The sequence below is a fragment of the Desmodus rotundus genome, chromosome 6 (assembly GCF_022682495.2).
Source record: "Desmodus rotundus isolate HL8 chromosome 6, HLdesRot8A.1, whole genome shotgun sequence".
Lineage (NCBI taxonomy): Eukaryota > Metazoa > Chordata > Mammalia > Chiroptera > Phyllostomidae > Desmodus > Desmodus rotundus.
In genome coordinates, this window is record NC_071392.1 from 139,475,153 (window position 1) to 139,493,928 (window position 18,776).

The window sequence follows — 18,776 nt, forward strand, 5'->3', positions numbered from 1 at the left end:
ACAATACAGGTGCCTTATTCATTCGTCTTGGCTAGAGTCCCTGCCTCCTGGACAGAAGCTGGGAAACTGGTGTGTGTCTGGCTCCCTGGCCTGGGTCATAGAATTACAGAGTTGTGGGTGGCTGGCAGGAAACCTCAGCCATTATTGAGACTTGGGTCCTATCTCCCTCACTCATTCAACAAAAATGCACTAAGCAGTTGTGTGAATAGAATGTGGGCTGGGATGGCAGCTGTTGTGTTCACTGATTTATCTGTGGCACCTATCACAGTGGCTGGCACATAGTAGGGGCTCATTAACCATCTGCTGAATGATCGGTAGTTTTCTGTAGCTGAGTCACCTGGGGGAGGTTATTAAATGCAGATTCCTGGGCCCACTGCCGACCGACTCAACTATAATCTCTAGCGACAGGGCCCAGGTGATTGTCATGTCCTCCAGAGTTGGAGAACCACGGCTATCGTGTCTGATCAAAGCATTCTTCTATTACCAGAAGGGAGAAAGTGCTGGTGGTTTTACCTGTGAGCATTTGTCGTAGCGAATGTAATATTCTCGTTGAATAGGTTCATTTTGCTGTAGCCCTTTCTGCAGAGCCTGGAGGAGTCTGGGCTTGGCCTGGAGCATGTGCAGGGCAAACTTTCACTAATCTTGGGAGAGGCAAGGCCAATAAAAAGGCACGGAAGATAGGAGTTGAGTCACATGAAACCCAGGCTTGCCATGATTATCGTCCTTCACTTGAAAGTTCTAAAACTAGAAATGTGCCACTGTTCCCGGGAGTGGATGGCTACTGTGGGGCCTTTCTCACTGCCTTTCAAGGGGCTGTGGCTTGGACCAAGCACAGACCGGGGTTCAGATCTCAATGTGTCTCCAGCTGCTTGGTCTTGGGCTAAACACTTCAACCCCTTTTAAGCTTTAGTTCCCTCAATCATAGAATGGACATCACAATGCCAACTGCACAAGATTGTTGAAAACAACCTGAGATGATACAAACGCAGGTGTCTGACACATGCCCAGGACCGGAAAACTGCAAAGTTTCGGCCGATATCTATAAACTATATCATATTTGGGCTGGAAGGTTCGGTAGAGGGTCACTTAGCCCAGCTCTTTCATTTCACAGGTAGGGAACTAGACTCGGAGAGGGTCAGCAAATTGCACAAGATTACCTAGCACCTTAGGTTTCTTGAGAGCTTCTAATCTCAATGAAGAATTTCAAATTCCTCCAAGGACTAGAAGGGGTGATGAGGCTGACGCTGTGGGTAGCCTTTTTGAAGGAATTCCTGGGATAAGATGCTTTTGAAAAGGAAGCTAGATACCTCAGGTTGAGGTGATTTCTCACCTGAGTTTCTTGCCAGCCAGAAGCCCATTCTGAGGACACAGTGATTAGTGAGAAAGTTCCTGAAGCTGAGCAATGTGTGGCTTTTCTATCACCCTGGTATTTTAAAGACAAACACCTTTGGGTGAGCAGTGTTGAGGCCTTCTCTGGGAGGCCCTATCTGGTCTAGGAGCTCTGCAAGGTCACGGCCAGAGATGGTAGACCTTGGGAACCCTCCCAGTCTGGCCTCTGGGCTATAAGGGGAACAGCCCAGGCTGGATCTGGTAGAGAGACCTCTGGAAACTGCACTGCAGGGCTCTGACTCTGCTGTCCCCGGGCAGCAACAGAAAAGCAGGGCTTTCAGAGAGTTCAAGTCCTTAGTGCTGATGGTGTTGTTGTCGGTGACGGTGACAGAGTGAGGATGAGCATTTCCTCTCTGCCAGGTGCAGGGTCAAGCAATTTATTTTACATGTATTGTTTCATGCAACCCTTCCAAGATTCTTGCAAGGAGGAAACAGAGGCTCAGAGAGGCTAAGTAGTGACCCAGGACACATAGCCAGTGAGGACCAGCATTCAGATCTAGATCTATTGGAGTCCAAGAGAGCCAGCAGCCTGTAAGTGCTGCAGGAGAGTAACACTGACCAGTGCCTTCAAGGGATATATGTTTTACCGCCATTTTTACAGACGAGGAAACAGAGGGCCAGAGAGTTTTGCATATTTCCTGTGAGGTCAGGTACTGTGCCAAGATACATTATCTCCTCAATCACCACAACAGCCGTATGAAGTAAGTATAATTCTATGATCCCCATTTGCATAGGTTAGGAAACTCAGGCCTGAGACTAAATGACTTGTGGGGATTCAAAACTTGACAGTCTGACTGTGTGTTTAACTTTCTGAGTTGCCCAAGACTGGAACAAGGTATGGCAGGGCTGGCCCAACATCCAGGACTCCTGACTCCTGGGCTAGTGCTCCAAGGCTGGATATGGACTTGATGTTCCTTAAAAGTGTGTTGGCCTAAGGCCCAAAGAGTGAAATCACACCCTGAGGTTCTGGGAAGCTCAGGACGGAGAAGGAAGCTCTTCTGGTGTTCAAGTCTGAGCAGGTGTATGGGACTCTCCCCATTTCCTCCTCTGGCTGGGACAGGGTGGGGCAGCCCTTGTGAGTACAGGTGAGGGGAGAGCAGGACAAGCCCAATAAAACAGGTCTAAGTCTTCCCGCCTTCTTGCCTCTACAGCGACTGAGCCCTCATCCCCTGCCTGGCCAACAGTGGGTCATGATGGTGAGAGTTCAAGGTTGGAGGCAGGAAGCCTCCGTTCAAGTTCTGGCTCAGCACGCAATCCATGTGCACCTTTGACTCTGGGCAGTTTTCTTATCTATACGACGTGGTGGCGGTGGTAGTGGAGGGACAGTGGAAATCAAAACCATCCTGGTTTTTAGTTAACACGGCAAGTGGAAAAGCAGATTCAGGCCCTGTTTTCACAGGCCCTGGAGTCTAGTAAGGAGGGATAGGTAGATCAAATTTTCACTGAGACATATGTAAGATGGCATCTGGGACCAGTGTTTTAAAGGAAGGGCTGTGGAGCTGAGAGAGCGACGATGGTGGGAGTGGGGATGCAGGGGATGGGTTGGCAGTGAGGGGCTGTGGGGGAGGATGCCCTGAAGATGCGGTTACCAGGTGAGTGGCTGCTGGGCAGGCCCATTATGAGATGGTGCAGCCAAGGAGCACTGAGAAGACCAGCGGGCCTAGGGACGCTGGCAAGAACCTGGCCACTTCAAGGCATTTCGGGCTATGTAAGAGACGTTATTGTTATTTTTATTTTTTTTGGAGAGTTACGGGGAGTGAAGGGAGACTTGAGAGAGAGAGAGACTGTCAAATTTAACAGAATATGAATCAACGTATTTTCAAATTAGATATAGAAATGCCACCCCTTCCGAGGAGCATTCCCTGATTTCTCCACCTTTGAACTATGGTATCCCTCCTTCCCTGGCCTTGCAGCCCCGGTAGAGAAACTCCAGCCTCGGGCACAGTCAGACCTAGGCTTTGCCTTCCTTCTACTGAAGTGGCTTCAAATATGGTCCTCTGCCTTCCCAGGCCTCAGTTTCCCCATCAGTGCTGAAACAGGTTGTCTCGGAGGACCCGCCCAGCGCTAAGGCAACGTGATTCGCTCTGGCAAAAGCTGGGGGCTGCCCGCATTGCTGCGCAGGCATCCGGCTGCAGGTTGGGGCACCGTCACCCGGCTTCAGGCGCTGTCCTCAGGGTCGGGGGCTGCCGGCGAGCATCGCGGCTTCAGCTTTGGCTCAAGAAAGTGGGGGCGCGACCCCCTGCTCGCTCAGGCACCGCGCGGCCCCGCCCCCGCAGCCAGCGGCCCTGCGGCAGCCGGGGCTAGAGCTCCGCCCTCCGCTTCCCTCGCTCCCTCCTCCCGCCTCCGTCGCTCGCTCGCTGGCTCCCTCCCCCCGGCCGGCTCGGCGCTGACTCCGCCGCACGCTGCAGCCGCGGCTGGAAGATGGCGGGGAACGACTGCGGCGCGCTGCTGGACGAAGAGCTCTCCTCCTTCTTCCTCAACTATCTCGCCGACACGCAGGTACGACCAGCTGGGGCCGCGGGCCTGGGGCCACGGGTGCTGAGCTGCGGAGGTTGCTGCTGCAGCCGGGGAGGCTGGGAGGCAGCGTAGGGTGCATTGAGGGGATTGGGGGTTCCAGGCTGCAGAGACCCCGTCCATGAACCCCGCGATGCGTTCCGTTAAGGGGGCAGGGAGCTAGAGGTCGCCCCCGCGCAAGCCTGAACGTTGTGGGCACTACGGCCGCTGGGGAGGGTCTAGTCTTGGTCTCTTGGAATCTGCACCCCCCGCCGGCAGAGCTGGGTGGGGGTACCGGGTTTCCTTGGGGAAGTGGAGCCGCGCCAAGGTGTGGGGGACCCTCAGGCTAGCTCCGGGTGCAGGAGGCGCGCCCTCAGGCTCCCGGCACTTGCGGCCGTACTTTCACGTGGACTTGTGGCCACGGCACAGACGCCTACCCCTGTCCTCAGAGTCCCCTGCTCCTCCAGTCTCCTGCCTCCCGTGACTCCCCATCGGCCCCGTGGCTCCTCATCTGCGCCTGCAGCGCGGAGTTTCCTGCCAGTTGCCCGCTGAGGGCTTAGGGGTATGAGGGGCACGTGGACCTACGGCCGGGGCTAGCACCTTCCTGGTTACGCTACCCCGCGGAGCGCCCGGGGGTGAAAGCTCGGCGGGATGGGGGCGGAAGGACTTGTCTGGGGGCGCCTGGGTCCCCCTGCGGTGCGCGGCCCCGGTGCGCGCTCAGCGATGCTGGGGGAAGGGAAGGCGAGGCGGCGTCCCGGGATCTGGCAGCGCCTGGGAGCCCCACTGGCGACACGCGCGTGACAGGAGAGGGTGCTCTGGTGTGCCGGGGTGGCTGGGGGGGGGGGCGGCGCCGAAGAAGCTGGTGACTTGGAGACCGAGGCGGGGGCGGGGGCTGGTGGGACAAACAGCCACAGAAAATGCCTGAACGAGGTATGCTCGCCCCCAACCCTTCTCTGGGTTTCCTCAGCCCCATGCCTGTTGAAAGCACAAAGTTTGGCCCAATAGTTAGAGCTTTTTCCGGGCGCCAGGCTGCAGGAAGCCAGGAGAATGGGGATGCGGCGGAGCAAAGAATGAAATCCCGGATGCGGGCTCACGCCTGGGCTAGGAGAGGGGCCCTCGGGTGGGACCGGGCGCGGCTCTCAAGGGCTGGTTTGGTACCTAGAGTCGGAGCCCCGGTGCCAAACTGGCTCGTTTTGCATAACACTGGAAGGGAGGGGGAGGGCGAAGGGGGCGGGGGTGGGAGGGTTGAGAGGGAAACTTTGCTCCTTGTTGTAATCTGCCTGTCTTTGGGCGGCCGCAGCTGTCATGGGACCGGGTGGGCGGGGAGAGGCTTGCTAGCTGACTCCGAGCCGTGAGACGCGACTTGGAGGGGCTGCAGCCGAGACGTTCAGCTCCAGGCGGACTCCGGGTGGTGACTCCCGGCTGGCTGGCGGCTACGATGGCGCGGCGCGACGGGGTGTCTCGGAGAGGAAGCCCGCCACGCGCGGGAGAAGGCCAGTCCTGATGCGCTGCAGACATCCCTGCGTCAGGGAGCCGTGGGGCCTCGTGGTCGGTGGCGGGCGCGCTCGGGTGGGTTCCGGTCAGAGGCCGAAGGGGCTGGTGGAGTGTGATCGCGCTTCCCAAGGCCAGGGGAGTGTGTGCTGAGTGGGCTGCGCGCGCGGGTCTGTGTTACTGTGTGCACAGGCCGCGCGCGCCGGGCGCGTACCTTTACCTCTGACGAAACCGCAGTGGAGCTCCCGCGGCGGTCGCCGGGCGCCGTCACACTCTCGGAGAGCCGAGCCCAGACCTGCGGGGACTGCAGATCCCAGCCCCAGCACGGTCCCCACAGCCCCCCACCCCTGCGGCCAACCGGGGGCTAGGGGTACTGGGTGCGGGCGGGACAGATTTGCCCCTGGGAAAGTTCTGTCCGCAGCCGTCGCCCTTGTCCGGGAGGGTTTCCAAGCCTCTCCACTAAGTGGAGGGTGAAGAAGGCCTGGAGACGTGTTCAGGGACCCAGAACAAGATCTGGTCGTTTTGGACCCGACTCCAGGTATTAACTCCATCTTCAGTGCTCTTTGGCTGGTCCGTAATTACCGGTAATTATTTGTCCCGTTAGCTGCCCAGAGGGGCCTACCCAGGAGGGATATTTCACCCAGGGAAACTAGAAAATTGGGTAAATGGGGTGTCAGCAGAAGCAGTGCAGTGAAAGTTAATCTGGGACGTTTGCTTTTTTTATGTAACCACGTGACTGGCTGAGGCTCTTCTGGTGGGTGATCTTTGCCGGCCCAACTTGGGAAATGCAATCGATAGGGAGAGCTTTGCCTCCGCCCCAGAAGGCTCATAGAGCCCTGCGGTAAGAGGACTTGGGCGGCCCATCACGTGCCCCTCGTTTTACAGTTGGGGACAGAGGCTGTGAGGGGTGAGCGGCTTGTGCTGGACCACACAGCCAGCGGGTGACAGAGCCACCCAGGGCTCCTGACTCCAGGTCCTGTGTGTTACCTCGAAATAGCACTGGACTTGGAGTCAGAAGGCCTGAGTGGAGTCGCCTTCCCCACTCTCTGGCTGGGTGACCCTGGAGCAAGCCATTTTAACCCTGGGAGTCTCCTTTCCTCCACCTGTCAAATGGGGCTGATGGTGCCGCCAGCAGAAGTCCAGGGCCTGGTGGGAGTGAGCACACTTTGCACGTGAGATGTCTGGTTCCTGTAGTTCCCTTTCCTCCCCCCAGACCCTCCCTCACACCATCCCCTCCTCCCATTGGAAAGGGTGGGGAAAGTGAATAAAAAGGTGATTTACTGTGTTTATCCAAAAGACTTAAATTGTCTTTGGTGGCTAATCCAGGGTTAGGTAGAGGGAAGACTTCTGTTTAAGAGACTTAACTTTTACCCATTCAGGCCGAAGTTCAGGGATCCAGCCAACGGAGGATTGTGAAAGTTTCTTGGAAAGGTTTGGGGCATGTACTCCAAAGGACTTTGGGTTGGCTTCACCTTTGCTCAGGCTGTGCCCCTTGCGTGCAGTGCCCTCGTCCACCCATCCCGCGTGGCCTCTTCCGACAGGCCTTCCCAGCCTGGCTTGCCCTGCTTTCTCTTCCTCTCTCTGGTTCTCTTAGTTTGTGTTATACAACCAGGCACTTTGTGTCTGTGTCCTGTGTCCCAGTAAGAGTCAAGAGCTCGAGTCGTGCCTTTCATCTCGTTGTTCCCCCGTGGCACCTGTCACCATGCTGACTTCCTTCACTCGGCTCTTGGCGCATGAATTACAGGGGAGGCTCCCAGGCTGGCCAGGGAGACAGCTGGGCAGCAAGTCTGGAGAGAGGAATGCAGAGGGCTGCAGCTGTGGGCACAAACTTGGGCTCCAAAGGCCACACCATAAGCCCACACCAAGTATGGGCTGTTCGAAGTCCCTTGGGACATCAGTCACAGATGGCTGAAATGTCAGAATTGGCAGGGACTCTGTAAGTCATCTGGTCCAACCCCTTATCATTTGAAAATGTTTATCTGTAGAATTGTTAGAAAATACTGGCGAGCATGGGGAAAGCAGTTGAAACCATGTAATCTTACCCAGAGATGACAACCACTGTTCATTTTCATGTGTGTTTCCAGACTTTTTCCTTTCCTATAGCTTCCTGTTGATTATACCTTTGTAGAGAAATGGACTCATTCTTTATATACTAATTGTAATTTGGAATCACACTGTTGTAACTTGTTTTTTTTCCCCTCCTCCAAACAATACACTGTGACTATTTTCCCTCATTAATAAATATCCTGCTTAGTGGTTACATAGTATATAGTATCTCATTGAGGGTCGAACCAAAATGTATTTAATCAGTCCTTTATTGTTAGGCATTTAAGCTTTTTTATTTTTCTGCTATTGTGAGCCGTGCTGAAATTAATATCTTTGCATATGTCTTATTTCCTTTATTTAAATTCCTAGAAGTGAAATTACTCTGTCAGAGGAACTATGCATGCATTTGGTAAACACATTTCTGGATTGCTTTCTAGAAAGATTGTGCTAATTTACACACTTACCAGCATTGTGTGGGAATGCCTGGTACCCCATTCCCAGATAACTCTTGGTATTTTTATTGTTTTCCATTTGTATTAGTCTGTTCATCAATAAATTCTCTGTCACCCTTATTGTTTTAATGTGCATTTTTTTATTACTTGTGATGCTGACCCTTTCCCCCATACGATTTATAGTTCTGTCCTGTAAAATGCTGTGTTTGTAAAAACGTGGCCCTTTTTTAAATTGGTGTCCTCTCCCCTCATTGTTCTGAAGCTGATCCCAGCTCCCAGAAGGGCCCCCCACCACCTGGAGAAGTGGGAAAATGGGCTGAAGTCCTAGTGTTGCCTTGCGAGGTCTGGAATATCGCTGCCTCCACAGCCCCAGAAGCTGGATCAATTTCTTTTCCAAGTCAAAGTTCTAGCCATCTGTAGGCGTCAGTTGAAGTGGAGCCTTTGCTGAGCGCCTTTGTGCACCTGTGTGAGACCAGGGAGAGCAACTTCTTCAGCTAAGCCCAGAAGGGGACATGCTGGCTTTCTCAGAGGCCTGGGCTCCTCTTTCACTGGGGCTGCCTCGCTGGTGCTAATGATGCCTGTGAAACCCAGGAAAGGCAGTGGGGCCCCGGGGTTCATATTTCCCCTCACCTCGCCGCCATCCTCTCCCCAGCTGATGCAAGCGGGCCAGAAGCTCCCCCATTGTGAGAATGTGAGTCACCCTTTTCCTTCTCTCTCTGGAATAATAGGATACTGCTTTTGACTCAGAGGCAGCTTTGCAGTTAGGGGCTTGGGCTTGGAAGTGAGGCCATTAGCACGAGCATTGCAGTTAACAGCTGTCACCTCCATCATTGTCATCACCACCATCATTTGTTGAGCATCTTCTAGAGGTTGTGCACTCTGCTAAACCACCTATGTGCATGATTATATGTTGCAGTCTCACGAAGATTCTGTAGAGGGTAGGCGCTCTTGCCATTAACAGGTGAGGATTGTAGTTCCAGAGAACTCACTCACCAGCCGAAGACCATCTGCCTACACTACGGTCAGTGGGTGAGGTTTCCAGACTGCTCGGCTCCAGGCTCCGTGAAGACCAGGACGGCTTTCTATTTCTGTCTCTACGTCCGTCACCTGAGCAAATGCTTCCCTAGGTCTCAGTTTCTCAGTCTACGAAATGGCACTAAGAAGGCCCTAATTCTTAGGGTTGGGCATTAAATAATATAATGTATTTAAAGTAAACATCTGGCCCTGACCAGTGTGGCTCAGTTGGTTGGGCATCACCCCAAAAGTTCGCCGGTTTGATTCCTGGTCAGGGCACATGCCTGGGTTGAGGGTTCGCTCCCCAGTCGGGGTGTGTACGAGAGGCAACCAATCGATGTTTGTCTCTCACATCAATGTTTCTCTCCCTCTCATTCTCACTCCTTTCCCCTATCTCAAAAAATAAATAAAGGAAATCTTCAAAAAAATAAAATGAGCATCTGCTTGCTACTCAGAAAAATTGGCATTCTTCTCTCTTTGAGGTGCTTTAGAAGGGCAAGATCGAGTAGAGAGCTAACTCCCATCCATTCAGTCTTTTTATGTACAAACAGGAAGCAAAATTCTTGTTGTGTGAGCGTGAAGGGAACCCAAATAAAACCATCTGGATGAGAATGAGCAGAGTTGTTTTACTATCTCTCCTCTTCCAGGGTAGTCCAGCACCTCACATCCATCCTGTGGACACTCCACTGCTGGAAATCCATGGGATTGGATTGGCCTTCCTGTTCCTCTCCCCTCTTCTAGTCTAGGTCCCTGCACATTCGTGACTAGATTCCTGCAGTTGCTACCAAACAGATCTTGGCCACACTAGACTTTGTCCTCTTTCACTTGTCCTTGGCCCTGGCCGATAAATCCTCTTAAGAGTGCATGTCTGATGTTACTCCCTTGCTCACACATCACTCATGGCTCCCCAGTGCTTTTGAAATGAAATGAAATGAAATGAAAACTTTTAAATTAAACCTGATGATCAAGGGCCTTCAGGTACTTGAAGTTGGAGAGGCAGGCCCCAGCTTTGTCCTCGATTGTCTGCTTTCCGTTCAGGACCCTGGTCCACCCAGAATTACGAGTTTTCTTCCTGGAAGCTCAGGTTTATGCTGTTGTGTGTCCTCTGTCCCCGTTTTCACCATTTCCCTCATCCTGCCAGGCCCAGCCCCCAAACCATTGCTTTGGCGAGGCCTTCCCGCGCACCCCCGGGCGCAGCTGCATCCCGTGTGTGACAGCCTGCACTCACTTTAAAGTCAGCCTGCCTGGGTTTGAGTCCTGGCTCTACAGGTTGTTGGCTGTGGGACCTTTGGTGGGTCACACAACCTCTCTGAGCTTCCCTTTCCTCATCTCTAAAGATAAAGATAGATACTAATTCCCTTATAAGGTTGTTGCAGGGAGTCAATGCAAATCAAACGGCAAACTGGATTTAAAGCTCCTAATGCAATGCCTGGCCTACAATGAGCACCAAATAGTAGATACATCTCATCTAACACAGGCTACGTTAAGTCTCATTCAGGAAATCACTCCAGATTGCTAAGCTCCGCGAGGACAATGATTTTGTTGTTGTTGTTTGTTTCATTCAGCATTTTTCCTGGACAGTGAGCGAGCCAAGTGCCTGAAACACAGCAGCAATTCTAAGTCCTCACCAAGTGAACAAAGATGCTTCTCATTTTGTATCTTCAGTCCATGTGTCCCTGCGAAGGGACAGACAAATCAGTGCTTGTGGAATGACCTGGAATATCCTCCCCATGTCTCCACTCCCCCTGCTATACCGTACTCATAGCTGGCCTCTCTGGAAGGCCTTTTAATTGTTAAGCCAACTGTTCTCCTGGCTCCACCACTGGCTCAGAGGGTGCCACTTGTGTCCTGGGGTGCCTGTGTTCGTTTATCCTGACAACTCGGTTGACAGCCCTGGGAGGGCGAGAGATGACGTTTTTATCCTAGACTACTAGCATTGTGGTCACCCATGAAGTAGACGAGGTTTTGAGTCATGTTTTATATGACTAGGAATCAGACTCTCTGAAGAGAACTTTGCACTTGAAACATTTTAAACATTTTACCATGGAAAATGTTAAATTTACACAGAAGGAGCCAGTGGTGGGAATGGTATAGTGCAGCCCCGTGGCCTGCCTCCCAGGTTCAGGCGTTTTGGATCCGTGGCCACACTTGTCCACCCACCCACGCACCACAATGTGTTATCTGTGACTTCTGTGACTTTTGCAGTGTGTACCTACAAAGGCATTTTTTAATACTATCGCATGGGTTTCTCAATAACTGCCAGGTTGGTCCCGTTATCCCCGCTTTGTAAGTGATGAGATTGAGGCACAGAGGGTAAGTCATGTGCAGTCTTGCAGTAGTGAGTGTCGAAGCTGGGATTTGAACCTTGGCTCCTGAGCAGCTCCCTCTCTGGCCAGGCTTTGGTGGGCCCTTAGAGAGCCTCAGATCTACCCTGGCCTTTTCGCAAAGGAGGAGCACTGAGGCACAGAAGGAGGGGCCACTCAGCTGGAGGAGGCCCAGGTCCCTGACTCCCCAGCGAGTTCTTTCCCAGTATCAGGATGTGTGTGTGGGGGGGGGGGGGTGGGGGTTGGGGGTAGGGGAGGTGGTGTCTTGGTTCTAGGGGAATGACAGGCTGGGTAGTCTTTGGACAGACACTGTTGCTCAGGGTACCTGGGCTTTGTGGCGGCCATGGGACCCTGGGGTGCAGTCCACCCACCAGCCCTGGACAGGCTGCATTTTCTTTCAGCTCTCACTTCCTAAACCACAAAGGCCTCACCTACTTCCCTTGCATTTGACCTTAGGTTTCCTCTTCAGGTGCTCAGGGCCACCCAACGAGGGAGGCAGGGCTGAAGGGTCAGCAGCCTGGGTTCACAGAGCTGAGAGGAGGGGCCTGAGGTCACACCATGGGTCGAGGCACAGGGTCTTCAGGACTCCTGGGCTCCCACCCCACCCTTTCCTTAGGGCGGAAACCGAGCTATTGCCAGTCTAGAGTAGGAGACCAGAGTGACTTTTACAAGTGGGAGGGCAAAACCATTGATGAATTACCCCCAAAGGCTGTAATCACTGCTCAGTCTTTTAGGTAAGAAAACGAACATTTGCTGTAATTATTCACTTAGGTAGCTGAGGCCTTTGCATCCCAGGGCTGACCTCTGTGGCCGCGATTGGCCTTGGCACACCATTTCGTCAAGCCTCAGTGTTTTCATCTAGGTAATGGGACTGATGGTGGCACGTACTCTAAAGGGTTTTAGCAAAGACTGATGGCTGCCGGTGAGGTGCCTACAAACACTCAGTCAAGAGCAGCCATTGTCAGTGATAAAAGTAGTCAAATGTAATGCAGACCCGAACTCTAGGCCCTTGATCCTGTCCTGGCCTTGTGGTTCTTTCAGAGCATTACGTTCTTCTGCCTAAACTTCGGGGGGACTTGAAGAGGAACCCATCAGCGTAGCAAGTGTTATGATGCTGACTTTGAGGAAACCAAGTCCAGTGAGGTGCCACTTCAGGAGAGGAGAGGAAATGTGAGACCGTGGTTAAGAGCACTGGGCTTTGGAGGTCACCTGACGCGGGTTTGGATCGGGGGTCCACCACTTACTAACTGTGTGACCTTGAGCAAGTGTCTTCTCTGACCCCAGTTGCCTCATGAAAATTGGAGGTATTAGAATGTTGTTCGGATGACTACAGAGGATAAATAATGCCTGCAGCATTCCAGGGCATTCAGTAAGCGTTCAGTAAGTGGTGGCCGCTATGAAGATGACCGTGACAGTGATATAAATACACTAATGTAAATCTGAAGCTATCAGGGAGTTCGGAGTGCTTTGAGACCATTTGCTCAGTGCCCTTGCCTTGAAATGAGGAAATAGACTGGGAGCAGACCAGCAGAGACCTTCAGGTCCCTCAGCCAAGGCAGGACAGGACCCCCAGCTCCTGTCTGCTTGGCCAGGACTGGCTCTCTGTGGCAGGGACTCAGCTGTCTGGGACCCACTGTCTGGAAACTCAGCCGGGCGAGCCCTGCTTGGCTGAGATGGATGCTCCCCAGCAGCTCTGCAGCCGTGTTTTTTTCCTTGTGCTTGGCTGGCAGAACCTAGTCATGTAGCAGAGGGAGAGCGAGGAGATGGTAGAAACGGGGCCCTGAGCAGTTGCAGCAGCCAGCCCACAAGTGGCTCCCTGATGTTGCCATGGCAAACAGCCTTGGCAACGTGGCTGCTTGAGCCTTTATTTCTGGTCTTAGGCTCCTTGCAGGGAAGTGTGGTACCCAGGACACTGGGCAGGGCCCTGCCCTGGCTCCTCGACAATAGGATGAATTGGCCTTCATGCTGCTAGCGATCTTGGGCCACAGCAACCCCTGGTCTGAGGTGGTCAAAACATCTGCAGGCCCACCCTGTACAATCTGCAGAGCAGACTCCTGGGTATGGCATTCAAGGCCTTTAATGCCTATCCATCATGTATTCATCAAACAGCGTGTGACTGTGCAACACTACCCACTGCTGCAAGAGCAGAACAACATAGAATTCTTGACATGGACCCTGGGGGTAGGTGTTCCCAGCTTGGCCTCATCTTCAACCGTATCCTTTAACAATTATGGTGATGAGAACCGGTAACAGCAGCTAACCTTTTCAAGCAATTACCCTTTTAGGCCCTGTGCTAAATTAGTCACCTATGGAATCACATTTAATCTCAGAGGAAGCCCATGAAGTAGTCCCCACTGTTGTCCCCATTTTACAGTTGAGGAGACTGAGGCCAGCTCCAGAGCTTGTGGTGCTGGTGCTGCTCTGCAGTTCCTTCCCTAAGTCAGGCAACCAGGAGGGCCCCTACCAGGAGACTTCTGTCCCCACTCCCCACCTCCAACCGCATCCTTCAGGACAGCTTGAGTGCCACCTCCCTGAATTTCCCCCTCTCAGAAGTGGCCCTTTTTGCTCTGTGATCCCAGTTTGTCACAGATTCTTTGTGTGCCCTCTGTACTCTAGTCTGTCCCCCTGCTGAGTTTGTATCTGCCCTCCAGCCCACCATAAGAAAACAGGGGACTTCCGGCCAAGATGGAGGCATAGGTAGACACACTGTGCCTCCTCTCACAACCAAAAGAAGGACAACAACAATTTAAAAACAAAAAACAACCAGAAATGACAGAAAATCGCATGCTATGGAAGTCCGACAACCAAGGAGTTAAAGAAGACACGTTCATCCAGACCAGTAGGAGGGGTGGAGACACACAGGCAGGGTGGAGAGGACTCGTGGTAAGGCAGTGGCTGGCGGACCAAGCGAGCTGGTGGATTGTGGAGAGGGTGGTCCCTTGTTCGTGTGTGGATAAACTGGGAGGAACAACTGAGGAGCAAGACAGACCGAGCAACCCAGGGCTCCGGCACGGGAAAATAAAACCTCAAACCACTGATTGAAAATACCCATGGGGGTTGAGGTAGCAGCGGGAGAAACTCCCAGCCTCACAGGAGAGTTGGTTGGAGAGACCCACAGGATCCCAGAATGTATACAAACCCACCCACTCGGGAATCAGCACCAGAAGGGCCCACTTTGCTTGTGGTAGTGGGGGAAGTAACTGAAATCCAGCAGAGAGCAGAGCAAGCACCATTGCTCCCTCTCGGCCCCTCCCCCACATACAGCATCACAGCGCAGCAACGAGTGTTACCCCGCCCTGGTGAACACCTAAGGCTCCGCACCTTTATGTAACAGGTGCATCAAGACAAAAAAAATGGCCCAAATGAAAGAACAGATCAAAGCTCCAGAAAAAATACAACTAAGCAAAAAAGAGATAGCACAGTTCAAAACACTGGTAATCAGGATGCTCACAGAATTGGATGAATTTGGCCGCAGATTAGATGAAAAAATGAAGGCTATGCTAAGTGAAACAAAGGAAAATGTGCAGGGAACCAATAGTGATGGGAAGGAAACTGGGACTCAAATCAATGGTGTGGACCAGAAGCAAGAAAGAAACATCCAACCAGAAAAGAATGAAGAAACAAGAATTCAAAAAAATGAGGAAAGGCTTAGAAACCTCCAGGACATCTTTAAATGTTCCAACATCCAAATCATAGGGGTGCCAGAAGAAGAGGAAGAGCAAAGAATTGAAAACTTATTTGAACAAATAATGAACTAGAACTTCCCCAATCTGGCAAAGGAAATAGACTTCCAGGAAATTCAGAGAGTCCCAAAGAAGCTGGACCCAAGGAGGAACACACCAAGGCACATCATAATTTACTACCCAAGATTAAAGTTAAGGAGAGAATCTTAGAAGCAGCAAGAGAAAAGGACACAGTTACCTACAAAGGAGTTCCCAAAGACTGTCAGCTGATTTCTCATAAGAGACCTTACAGGCAAGAAGGGACTGGCAAGAAGTATTCCAAGTCATGAAAGTCAAGGACCTATATCCAAGATTACTGTATCCAGCAAAGCTATCATTTAGCATGGAAGGGCAGATAAAGTGCTTCTCAGATAAGGTAAAGCTAAAGGAGTTCATCATCACCAAGCCCTTATTATATGAAATGTTAAAGGGATTTGTGTAAGAAAAAGAAGAACAGTAAAATAACAGCAAACTCACAGTTATTAACAACCACACCTAAAACAAAAACAAAAGCAAACTAAGCAAACTACTAGAACAGGAACAGAACCACAGAAATGGAGATCACATGGAGGGTTATCAACAGGGGAGTGGGAGGGGAAGAGAGGGGGGAAAGGTACAGAGAATAAGTAGCATAAATGGTAGGCAGAAAATAGACAGGGGGAGGGTAAGAATAGTATAGGAAATGTAGAAGCCAAAGAACTTACATGTATGACCCATGGACATGAGCTAAAGGGGGGGAATGCAGGTGGGAGGGGGTGTGCAGGGTGGAGGGGAATAAAGGGGGCGAAATGGGACAACTGTAATAGCATAATCAATAAAATATATTTAAAAATAAAATAGATAAAACAGGGAAAACTAGCTAAAGGACAGAGCTATGAATATCCTGGTGAGGAGTCAGCAAAGGTTCCCAACAGTATTGTTGTTTTATTGTAACAGTAATCGTAGAACATAGCTAACCTTTAGTGACCGCTGGTATGTGTCAAGTGCTAAGCTAAGACCTTCAGGTGCATTATCTTGTTTAATCTTTAACTACCTTTGGGGTTGGTACAATGACAAACAAGAAAACTGAGTTCGGGGATTTGCCCCAAGTCACCCAGGCAGATAGTAAGTAAAAAGGCTGGGATTTGAACCTTGGTCTGCCTGGCTTTGGAGCACATGGTCTAAACCACTGCAGTGTGGCTAATCTGGCTGAGCACATAGGAAGGACTGGAATGGGGGTGATGGGAGGCAGGGAGGAGGCATCTGCATGTGGCCTTAGTGAGGAGGGGATGCTCAGTGGAAGTGAGTGGGATGTGGGAGAGAAGGCATAGTGCAGGGGGCTCAGAGTGGCACCCCTCTGAGAGAAAGCTGCGGAAGAGGATTTGTCACTGGTGGTGGGAGGATTTCTAGGGGGAGGGGATATCCATTTATTCAGGATCTACTGTGTGCTTCATCCCCATCCCTGGCCTTCCCTGGAGCCCTTGTTAAATGCAAAACTCTGGTCCCAGCCCATGATAAAGTTTCTTGATGCGCGTTTATTATTTACTCTTCTCTACCCAGCCGAGACTGGCGTTCCCTAAGGAGAGGGACCTCATCAAGCTGGTTCACCCTCAAACCCCCCTGTGCCTCCACGGTTCCTGGCACACTGTGGCCACCCCACCACTGCCCAGATAGGTACTTGTTGAGTTTTAGATGAATGTTGAATGAATGAAAAAATGCTGGTTGGTCTTCTAGAAAATTCACCAACCATTTGCCTGGCTCCAGAGGCCCTGTCTCTGTGCTTGAAGCTATGCTAGGATGTAGGGTGAGGGGAGTTTAGGGGGCTTGTACCAGCCCCACAAGGAGCCTGCTGCCTTCTTTCCAAGATAACCCTCGCACACAAAGGAATGAAAGGCAAACACGTTTTGGAGTCTCTGGGGCCCTCTTATCAGGACACACTTCCAGCGGGCAGGCCTTTGTGGAATGTTAAACCACTGTGAGGAGTCCAGGCCATTCCAGGGCATTGCTGGGGCCCAGCTGGGGAGGAGCTCAGAGCTTCTGGAGGCTCCGTATCTGCAGGGAGGTGACTGGTCAAATGTCCCTACACCTTCCAGGGAGATGGAAACCATGACCTGACACTGGGCTCATGGCCATTGCTCAGTGGCTTGTTCCAGAGGGACGGTACAGGCTGGTGTCCACTCTGGAGGAAGAAATGGGGGATCCAGGAAGGTAAAGGGCAGGGGGTGAGGGAGTTCTTAGGAACCAGTGACCACACCCTCTAGCCCAAAAGGATTAACTCCATGCCATATAGAGCTTTCCTTGCTCAGGATCCCATCAAGACTTAGTCCTTTCGGCATCTGATCGTCCCTCACCCTTTCTGTTTAGGAACAATTAGCTCTTAATTTATGCATAATTTTTATAAGCCTGACAGTCTTGCCCTGGCCTGTGTGACATTAGAATCAGCAGGTTAGTTCTGTTAGTGTGTGTCTGTGCAGGCACAGGTCAGGGGTGTGGTTCCACCGGAGTCGGAGCCTGTGGACTGCAGCACTGAAGGCCATTTGGGGCCTTTAAGTGAAGGGGCAGGGAGGCGCCTTGTTCTTGAGGACGTTACTTTATAAAAGCACAAAGCTAATGGGTCATAAACAGCGTGTTATCCCTGAGGGAAGGGTCCTATTCTGTTCAGTGTTCTCTGTTCAAGGAAGCAAGGAAGAGTGGAATACATTTGGGTATTACTGTCTAAAATAGGAGGTCTATTAAAAGCAGGAAACGTTTCAAAGTTAGCTATAAACTTAGCTGTTGCAAGCACATGTTATTTCTTGAGAGTGGCAGATGATTAAAGAGTTAGTCTAGCTATACAAGTTTCTTTGAAAGTGAGTGCTGACTCCTAATATGGGATGTTGAGATGTTGTCTTTCATATTTCCTAGGCTGCACGGGGTGGTGGTAGAAAAGGTGTGTGGCACATGCTGATTGGCCTCAAGAAACCATGTTGCGGATGGGGAGAAAAGGCACACAACTGTAATTGAATAACAACAAAAAAAATTTATTAAAAAAAAAAAAGAAAACATGTTGCTGAGTGATCAACAAGCGCAGACTGCCTGGTTCATGGCTTATGAGCTGTGCGACCCAAGGGGTGAGACAGCCGCTCTGTGCTCTAGGCAGGCGACTCCCAAACGGGAACGATGAAGATGCTGCTACCTCCCCTATGTTGGTAGAAGTAATCAGTGGTTGTCAACCAAGAGTGCATATCAGAATCAACTGTGTAGTTAAAAAAAATAATAGTCACAGTCTGGGGCCCTCTCAGACTTACTGATTGAGAATCTTTGAGAGCAGACGCTTAAGCTTCTTTGTTTTTAGAAAGTTCCCTCTCATGGTACCCAGCTTTGGTCCTAAACAATCGGATACTCTTTGTAGAGTGTCTGCATTAACTTTGTTGGTCCCCTCCACCCTCTGTCCTTCTTGGCCTCGTCCAGGTTATAGGGTGGCACTTAGGATACAGATGACCGAGCAGCAGATAGGGGGCTTCTTCATAGTGCCCGTGTAAGAATCAGGGCGGCTTCCTTATCTGGCATATCCATTTGTTCTTCCCGTCAATCCTGCATTGTGGGCAGGAGGAGCGGAGCATTTCCATTTTACAGATGGGGACATGGAGGCCCAGGGAGTGATTTGACAAGATCCTGCAGTGAATCAGTTTTCAAATATTTGTCTTTATCCCTATATCTTATCTCTTAGTTCCTCAGCCACATTTCTGCTTGTGGGACAGCTCAGGAGGTGGGGAATCACAGTGACCTCAGAGGTGCGTAGGTTGGAAGAAGGGGGAAGGAGGAGGCCTGAGGGAATGCAAGACATCTGTGAACCCTCAGACTGTGATCATTTTATTTATCAGGCC

At 51.5% G+C, this 18,776-nt stretch overlaps 1 protein-coding gene across 4 annotated transcripts in view; it reads left to right on the top strand.

Moving 5' to 3' along the window:
* Nucleotides 1-3,714: 3,714 nt before the first annotated feature.
* Nucleotides 3,715-18,776, top strand: part of PPARGC1B (PPARG coactivator 1 beta) — a 105,409-nt gene continuing 90,347 nt past the window's right edge. For 2 of the 4 annotated variants that reach the window (XM_045185006.3, XM_024576976.4), the window contains exon 1: nucleotides 3,716-3,888. In XM_045185006.3, coding sequence (XP_045040941.2) covers nucleotides 3,811-3,888 — 78 coding nt within the window. In that variant the 5' untranslated portion in view covers nucleotides 3,716-3,810. Of the gene's footprint in view, nucleotides 3,889-18,776 lie in introns of all 4 variants that reach the window. The other 2 variants (XM_045185007.3, XM_024576975.4) reach the window with 2 other exon arrangements.